General features: G+C 41.3%; 1 protein-coding gene across 1 annotated transcript in view; it reads left to right on the top strand.

Moving 5' to 3' along the window:
• The window catches only part of MATN2 (matrilin 2), a 56666-nt gene extending 47907 nt beyond the window's left edge, over nucleotides 1-8759 (top strand). Inside the window, exons 15-19 of the mRNA XM_015409817.1 lie at nucleotides 5-77; nucleotides 2681-2734; nucleotides 3592-3723; nucleotides 6485-6583; nucleotides 8497-8759. Of these exons, the coding sequence (XP_015265303.1) occupies nucleotides 5-77; nucleotides 2681-2734; nucleotides 3592-3723; nucleotides 6485-6583; nucleotides 8497-8549 (411 nt within the window). The 3' untranslated portion in view covers nucleotides 8550-8759. The remainder of the gene's footprint in view (nucleotides 1-4; nucleotides 78-2680; nucleotides 2735-3591; nucleotides 3724-6484; nucleotides 6584-8496) is intronic.
• Nucleotides 8760-9606: the final 847 nt, after the last annotated feature.

The raw sequence follows: 9606 nt of genomic DNA, 5'->3' as shown, positions 1-9606 counted from the left end.
CAAACATCTTTTTTATGCTGAGAATTTTAGTGCCATGGAAGGAATAAGAGAAAAGCTCCAAAAAAGAATCTGTGAAGGTATAAAATTAAGTTTCGTGCAGATGAAATTTTTGGGACCTATCACAAGGAAGCTGACCATTTGGTCTGAACATCTGCAAAATCACAGGGATACGTGTGAAACATGCTGAGCAATAAACCTCTGGGACGAGTAATATTTCAGCTGTTTATCACTTGGGGAGTGTATAACTTTATTCTAAGGCCAAGGACATATATAATCATTTGTACTACTTCTGCCAGTTTAATAAGTCATGTATGAAATGTACAATTACAAAAACCCAGGAGGACTGGTAACGCCCTCCCCTTTGTATAGGCTGCAGTCAGATCAGCAGTAAACTGAAAAGCATCATGATGTGTTCCTTCAGAAACATTGGGTGGAAATGTACTGAGTTACAGTTTTCTCTTAGGACAGCCCGGTGGGTTAGAATTAGTCACATTTGAGTTGGAAGGAACACTACTGAAACAAGTTGGCGCTCCAAGTTGTGTGGCAGTAAATAAAATAACTTGTTTGGATTTACTTTCGTACATAACAACATTTAGAATAGAAGAAATAAAGAGACGTATGTAGAAACAATACCTATGAAATCATAGCATTTCATTCCAGTTATATGATCCATGGGTCTGGCCTTCCAAGTGTTCTTAAAATTATTGTTTCCTTTTTTCCCCCAGGCAGCAAGACTAAACTTTTAATGAGAATGTAAAACCTGCATTGTTTGGGATACATTTTCAAAAACTCTTCCAAATTATCTGCTGCAATCATAAACAACATTCGTACATAACAGAAGAAGTCCTAGAGACGATCAGTTGCTCCACTTACTGTCACATATTAAAACACCCTTAATGTAATCTGATGGAACTTGAGTAGGAGTCATGGACGTAACTAAGTCTGCATAGATTTTGGAAGTCCATGAGTTTCCATGCAGTGCACAGTTCTGTTTTTTATTAACTGAAATGGTGAAATTGAGAGATTAAATGGAGGGAAGGAGAGTCTGTTCAATGCTTTGTCCTCGCATTTTCCCCTGCCCTACTTTGTCCATATGTAAAAAGCACCATGCAGACACGTTTGGCAGCCACCATTGCTGCTGATCAGCCCAGGGCTTCCTGGTCTCAACAGTGTCAATGGTTTCCTTTCCCAGCAGAGGGTAGGTAGATGGCTTATGGGAGTTCTCAGGCTGGGAGGAAGCATCTCCCTATCCCAACATATAATTGACCATCCTTTTCATGCTAGCCTTTACTTCCAAGACAGTCCTGGAAGACTGTGGTGGAGCATTTGGAGGAGAGGAGATGTGGGAGGAGTTTGTTGCTTTCCACCTCTATTTTTAGCAATTTTCAAGCATTTCTATCCTTAAGTATGCCATGGTAATATCCCCCTACTCCATAAACCTGTGATTCTTGTGGATAGTGTCTGATATAGCCTCATAAACCAGATATAGTCTACGCAAAGCTTAGAATCTCCGTCTGTACTTTTTCTAGAGCTCAGGTATCCAACTTCGGCCCACAAGCCAAATACAAACAAAATTAGCCCAAAAAATGGATTAAACTTTTCTTTGGACTACTTATATAGCCCCAAGCATTTCTATCCTTAAGTATGCCATGGTAATATCCCCCTACTCCATAAACCTGTGATTCTTCTGGATAATGTCTGATATAGCCTCATAAACCAGACATAGTCTACGCAAAGCTTAGAATCTCCGTCTGTAGTTTTTCTAGAGCACAGGTATCCAACTTCAGCCCACAAGCCAAATACAAGCAAAATTAGCCAAAAAAATGGATTACACTTTTCTTTGGACTACTTATATAGCCCCAGTTTTACAACAGATCTCCAAGCTATAGATATCAGCTCCGCCTGGAAAAAATGGCCAGTTTGGAGGGTGGACTCTATGACATTGTACCCTGCTGAGGTCCCTCCCCAAACCCTGCTTGCTCTACCCACAAAATCTCCAACCCAGAGCTGGCAACCCTAGCCCCAACCTGAATCATTTTTTTAAAAATGAATTCTGTCACTCTCTTGAAATATCAGATATTTAATTTTCCCCCTCCCAGCAGTTGCTTCACTGACTGAAAGGTGCTGTGTAATCACAGTCAGTAGAACAGATGTTTTATTGCCAGTTCCCTGCTGCCTCTGCAGTCCTCCCCCACTTTGCCTGCATGCTATACCTAAGGGTCCCCTGAGCTCCGAGAGTAGAATTTCAGGGGGTTTCAGTAGGCTGTACTGACAGCGGAAAGGGAGAATTTCTTATTCCATCCACTACTGTTGCTCCATTCACAATAATTTGGATCTAGCCATTCTCTTTTGCAACTGGAGGCATTTATGCCAGTCTGTGAGCACAAATATTGCTGTTGTCAAAATCTCTAAACCCCCAGCTTAGATTTGTTTAGATATACATATGCTCAAGGGTGAATGCAAAAAAATCTGGGGAAGTATAAACCATACTAACAGAAATAATTCTTTTTGATGTATTATGTTGTCCTAAAATAATTATTTCTACTTAAGGCAATGTTTATTGCAAAGTTGGCTTGTACTATCAATTTTGCTTTTGTATCTTCACGATTATATGTATCACCTTCTGCAACCAATGCTACTGTATAACTGTATTACTTCTTTTTGACAATATTTCTTCCAGCTCTGAAATACCATCAGGATTTACCAGAAGGATTAATGGATTCATATTCTGAAGGTCTGATATTTTCAGCCTATGTATGTTGGGTTTCCACTTCAGCTGATCATTCACTAAGCATTTTTATACTGTTTCTTCTCCAGGGAATGTAAGACTGGGATGCATTCATTGTAATGTTGTCCATGGATTGTAATGTTGTCCTCCCAAGTTTCGTACAGCAAAATGCATGAAACTTTTAAGACAGCCTTCATAATTTGACCTGTTTGGTCAGATACATATGGGGATTTTTTTACATTAACTTGTTTCAGCTAAAGCCATGCTACAGTATCAATCTGAAAAAGTATAAAATATGTATATTCTGTCTCTGTGCTGGATTAGTCTAAAAACCTTTCAGAAAGATGATATCCTAGTTGGATCTCCTTCACTAAAAAGTTACGTTTAAGTTGCTTGTGAACTGAAGTTAAGTTGCTTGTGGTCCACCTACTCTCATATGAACCTACCTGACCATTATGATAATCTTTATGGGACCCTGCTTTGGGTATCCTTGCCATGTGAGGCCAGATGGTGGCAGTCCACGAAACAACCTTCTCGGTTGTGCCACCAAAATTGTGGAATTCCCTCACCTGAGAGATTTGTCTGTCTCCCTCTATCATTATCTTCACTGTTTTGTTTGGGGTTCTCTAACTGACCCTCCTGCCTGTATGTTTTTGTTAAATTGGGGTGTGTGTGTGTATAGGCATTTAGTTTTCGGTGTCTTTTTAACTGCTCACTGCCTTGAAGGCCCTAATTGTGTGTACAAGTGGGATGGAATATTTTAAATAAAGCGCTGAATTGCAATAAGATATTGTATAATATGCAATAGAGAAGGCTTGGTAAATATTTTAACTCCACCTCTTTCTGTGTGGTTTCCCCTGCAGAACCTGAAGCAGCTACACTAGCAATCAAAGATGTTCTTGCCTGTTCCAATTTTGCAGTCCACCACAAATATCTTTTCGAAGAAAAACGGTTGCGATCAACAGTAGTTTCAGGTAAATCTGTGTTCTGCAAAGGTAATATTTATTACTAGTATTCATCATCAGCATGTGTACCAGTATTAGCCACCTCCTTTGATTTGCCAGGGTTATGGAAATGTCAGTGTTTTTCCTTTAGCTGATCTCATTTTTATCCTGTACTTCCTCCAAGAAACTCAGGGATGCATACATGGTTTTCCTTCTCCCTGTTTTATCCTAAGAACAACCCAATAAAATGGGTTAGATTGGGAATCAGTGACTGGCTGAAAGTCACCCAAGGATGTGAGCAGGGCTTTCCCATTCACCAGGCTTTTCTGCAGCCTTATTTTACTTGCTGGTGAAAAGCAAACCTGTGAACATCTCTTGCCTTGAAAACCTTATGGGTTTGCCATAAGTCCACTGTAACTTGATGGCAACAACAACAAAGTTCCTGTTTCTTGGGGGGGTGTTCTCTTTCGTACATGTTTTGCTCCCTCTGGTGGTTGATTTGATATCAGACAAGTTTATTTCCAGCATGAAAACCCGCATTTTAAATCTGCAGGGAGATATGCTGGAAATAAACTTGTGTTACCTGAATTGACCACTAGAGGGAGCGAAACAGGGGAACCCCCCCCCCAAAAAAAAGAGACAGGAACTTACTAGTGAGTAAAATGGAAATGTGGAAAAGCCCAAATTTGAGGCTGCTTCCTCATGGGGGTGATGCCATGTTTTACTCTCACTGCTTGGAGCGTCCAAGCAGGGTGATTCCCCCCCCCCCTTTGACATTATTTTTTTAATTGGGAGTTTGCTTCTCCCTATCCCTATCATGTGAGAAAAACACAGCAATATATTTATTATTAATAATTTTTTTTAAGAACAGGAAAAAGCTTCCTGGCTGGGGGGTGTGTTAAAGTGGGGGAAGGGAAAATGGCACCAGATGTAGGTGAGAAGTTTGTACCTTCCTGTCCACAGTTCCCTCAGACCAACATCTGAGAACAATATTTGGGAAATACACCAAAGCAGGTTTGAGAAAAGTCACAGTAACACCAACAAAACCCCATGGGGAGATGCCCAGACAATGGTGTTTTGGAGAAGCACCCAAGAAGAACTATTGCAACTGGGGAGGCAACCTGGCATTCTAGTACACCATACTGTTTCTCACTGATCTGTATTGCTTTCATGCAGTTTCATGGTTTGACAAGATGTTTGGCAGTGTAACTCTTGCTGAAAGCGATTAACATTGGTATCAGTGAGCTTAGACTGGAATAACTCTGCATTGGGTTCTACTGTAGTCATTTCAGTCTCACCTTTCTCCCAAAAGGGGGAAATTAGGACAAAATTAGATATCAAGGTGCTCGTGATAGTTAAATTTACAAAAGGGGCACACTAATGAGGAGTTTGGAATACTACATTTTTCAGCTTAAAATCCATGTAGCTTCCTTTTTCCCCCAAGAACTTTTCTCCCAGCTAAGGAGCAAATCACCAAGAAAAGGTCCGGTCAGGAGAGAGCTGCTGCGGTCTAGGAGAGGGTTCATCCCTCTCCCTTCACATCCCTTTGCTGTTGAGTGGACCCTGATAATTAATGCTGGCATAACTAGCACAGTTCTCTGTTTAAACACAGAGCTCTGCCACCAGCACACCTTGGTTTGGCAGTCTATTGTCGGCATTAGCACATTCCTCCTGCTTGTCAATCTCTGGTGCCAGTGGGAAAATGTTTTCAACAAGAAGAGTCCAAAGCAGCATCTGGACAAACACTTGTCATGAATGCTCTAGGCAGACCCTACATTGAGCGGGAGGGTTGGACTAGATGGTCTCTGTGGCCCCTTCCAACTCTGTGATTCTATACAGGATCCAACCTTATAGTTCTCACCAAGGTGGTAAGTCTTTCTGCTGGTGTCTCCTACCACTTCAGACTGCAATTGTCACCCTTCTCCTTCACATCTGGTTTTCAGTGTGGAAGGAGCTCATTGTATGAAGCATCCGATCATGGGAGGCTCCCCCTGCCATCTAGTTGATGCGTTCTCAATGTAGCTTGGACTCATCAGTGAGGAGGACTAGGCCTCAGTTTCCTCCTGTTTCTTTGCCTGTGCACTTGCAGTTTCTCTCATGTAGCTGTGAACATTCTGAATCTGAACTCTGCAGGATCTGCTCCATTTTGGAACAAATATGAAGGCATTATAGTTAAGCATTAGATAGTATCAGTCTTGTAAGACATTAGCTTTAACAGACAGTGGCCTTGATCTTGGGGTTTGTGCATGCAGACCTGCTGTTGCTCACAAGAATCTTCCCTCTGCTGAATACGTAGCTGGCACATACATCTGTGACAGTACTGATGGTGTGGTTAGTGTTGAGCTAGAGTTCAAATCCCCAATATGCCATGGAAATTCACTGGGTGACCTTGGGCCATTCACTCTCTTTCAGCCTAACCTACCTCACAAGCTTGTTGTGAAGGTGAAATGTACAGGGGAGAATCATGAGCTAGAGAGATGAGATAAAAGTGTAATTGATGCCCATTTCTCCTGCCTGTGTATCCTGGCCTGTTGCAGCTTTCTGTGATCAAGAATCTGCAATTCTGCACAACTCACTGCTGTTTCAGCAAAAGTACTGGACTTCCAATGATGTGTTAAATGTGCTAAATGTATATGCTAAATCTAGTCATGAAAAATTTTCCATACTTCTTCCATCAGTTTCCAGCACACTACGCTGTTGATTACTTTAATGACAGTTAATGTAAGCATAGGTTAGATTTAATAGCTTTGTTCCAAGGATGACTCTGTTTCCTTAGCTTGTGTGTTATGAATACTTTCCACTTCCTGTTCAGGGAATCCTTCAGAAGACAAGAAAGATCCATGCAAATGTGAAAATCTTATGACATTCCAGAATTTGGCAAATGCTGAAGTTAAAAAACTAACAAGACAATATATCCTTTTTTTACATACATGTTCCTGTTCCAATGAATTCATAGGTTCTTTGATTTAAAAATCAAACCCCATTCTAATAAGGGAATAGTCTGACATTAAGAAATAAATACATATTTGAAGGAGTTCTGCAAGAGCTTCATCTAAAAACTTGCAGTCCCTGGCACATCTGATAGCTCCTGTACGCTTCGGGTAGGAACAGAAAGGAGAGTTGTTACAACTTGGGAGTCTTTCCCCAATAATCTTCTAGTAAGTTTGAAGCAGGGGGTACTTTGAACAGGAAAATGGACATGATATGCAGAATCACCATGAACTGATGTATATATACCGGGGAACAAGGGGGAATGAGATTACACTGAAAGCACAGTACCTGTTTTGTACTCTTTCTGGTGCCTTGCTGTTTACTTCAGTAGTAGTGGCATGTTTTTAGCACGAGTCTGATTTCTAGTACACTGGATCGAATACATCGCTGACACTGCCAGTACATGCTGTGGTTTCATACAAAGCTTGGTAGTAACAGTATGAAGCAAAGGCTCCCTCTAGCTGCAATCTTGAGAGTCCAAGCTGCCTATTTACTTACTTTCCTTTTGTCTATGATCAGGTGATCTTGAGCAGTGACTAAAAGCTGAATATCACATTATGCACACAGAGCCTACCTTTAAGAAATGTCAGAACTCAGCGACACTGTCAGCTGCTACAGTTACTGAAGTCCTTGGCGCTAGGTAACTACTTCAGCTGCTGGAGCAGAGCAATCTGCCACAAAACTGCTATGCAGCATGGGACTGAATAGCTGGCATCATTAAGTGCCATCTATCCTAATGTTTCTGTTGTTTCTTACTCCTGCCAAGAACTCAGCTATGCTTGAACAAATACACGTCACAGATGTGGTTGCCAAGTGTTCAGTGGGACTACTATCTGTCGCTGTTACTATATCAGCTTTTTTCTGCACCAGGCAGGGTTCCACAGCAGCTACATCTCTCAGTGTTCCTGTCCACCCCAACACAGCAATACTGATGTGGTCAGTTAACTGGCTGCGCATACCTTCAGATGGAGATGGATGTGCATTTCTTTGGATGGAGATGTCTCTAGTAGTTACATGCAATTTGTGGGATTTTAACTTTATAATCAATCAGGTAACTCTACTAAGGACTACCTTCAGAACTGCCTACTCCCTTACAATCCTACCTGGCCACTACAGTCACCTTCTGAGGCCCTGCTTTGGGAGCCCCCTGCATTCTGGGATTAGGCGGGTGGTCACCCGAGAGAGGGCCTTTTCAATCGTGGTGGCAAGACTTCAATGACCCATAGGATATAATGGGGCCGAATTGCCGCCGAATTTCGGCAGCAAGCCGATTCAGATCAGAGAATCTGAATTGGCCTGGAGCAGCCCAAAAGGGGCCCAAATGAGCCATTTTCGAGGGTGCATTCGGTTCGTCTCTACTCTCTACCCCACCCTTTTAAATTGATGTCTGTGTTTTTATATACGTATATTTTAGTTCTGGTTTTATGATTAATTTTTATAGTACTCTGTTTTTAGCTTTTCCGAGCAAGTTGGTGGTCCTGATAGGGCTAAAAGGCAGGCTATAAATCTTTTAAGTAAATAATACTAAGGTGGATCCAATGGTCCACGAGCAGTTTTTGGGATAAAACTCCCCTGTCCCATCCCTCCCGCCATGTAAATCCCCACATCCTTTGAAACCTTGTCCTGAAGGGACTCCCAGGAACAGTGTTAAGCATAATGGGAGGGGGAGGTCCTGCAATGGGAAAAAGAAAAGTCAGCAAAAATCAGCCCCTCTGCCAGAAGTACTTTCGCACAGGCAGAAATAATCTGTAGGATTCAATACACCTCATATATAGTGCTATGCAACATTATGTATTAAATGGCCTATAATGTTTTTCCTTAATGTATAATTACTAGACAAGATGACAAAAAGAATGGAAGCCCTGGAAAACAGATTAAGATACTGAAGAACACTCAGCAGAAACGTATGTTGTGCTGTACATTTATAGATACAAAGGTAATGTATCAAAGGCCTTGTGTGCTCCTAGGAGAAAGGAGAGATTTATGGCTCCAGTATTTCAACAAAGTACCGTACCAGACTGCATTTTTGCATTGATGGCAAATAGAAGATGTACAATCCAGTGTTTTATACAGTTGTTTTCAATTGAAATAAGCTATGTAATATAATAAAATGGTGCTTTTAATGAAAAAAGAATCTAAAGTGGTGCCGTGAGATTTTGAACAAGACCTGCAAAGTACGGCTGGAAAGTACATCATACAACTTAATTTAAGCTGCTGTAAAAAGTGGGAAGGTTTCTGCAATCAAGGGGGTTCTGACAAAACAAATGTAAGTTGACAATAAAGTAAGACAAGAGATTTTGAGGAGTAGATACCAAAAATATTAATACAAACAATAAGCATTCCTTCAAATATATCAGAAGGAAACCAGTTGGGCCTTGGAATAAAAGGCTTAAGGAAGATGGGGAGACAGCAGGGAAACTGAATGAATCCTGTGCTTACTCTGGAAAATGCAGGGCATATACCCATGCCAGAGTTGTAGTTTTGAGGAAGGGCCTGAAGAACAGAGTCAAACTGAGGTGATAGGAGATGAAGTTCTAGGACTACTAGGCAAACTGAAAATCCAGATGGCACACACCCAAGGAACCCGAATGTGAAAATGTTGATCTGTTAACAAGTAACTTGTGGCCACAATTAATCTCCATGCCAGGTTACTGGATAGTAGCAAAGCTCATCCCAATTTTTAAAAAGGGGTCCAGGGGACATCCGGGAATTGCAGGGCAATTAACTTAACATCTGTTCCAGCTAAATTAGTTGAAACTAAAGAGGGAATTATTAAGCACATTGAAGACCAAAGGCTGCTGAGGAAAAATAAGCATGGCTTCTTCAGAGGGAAGTTCTGCATCTCCAATTGTGATGCTTTTTATTTTCTCGAAAGTCCCTATCACCCTCTACAACCTCTTTCTCACAGGTTCAGGGTTACAGATAGGTCAGGCAGTCACAGTT

The sequence above is a fragment of the Gekko japonicus genome, unplaced genomic scaffold (genome assembly GCF_001447785.1).
Source record: "Gekko japonicus isolate JY-2015 unplaced genomic scaffold, Gekko_japonicus_V1.1 scaffold47, whole genome shotgun sequence".
NCBI lineage: Eukaryota > Metazoa > Chordata > Lepidosauria > Squamata > Gekkonidae > Gekko > Gekko japonicus.
The sequence above is the reverse complement of the archived record's forward strand: the minus strand, read 5'-3'. Positions and strand labels throughout refer to the sequence as shown.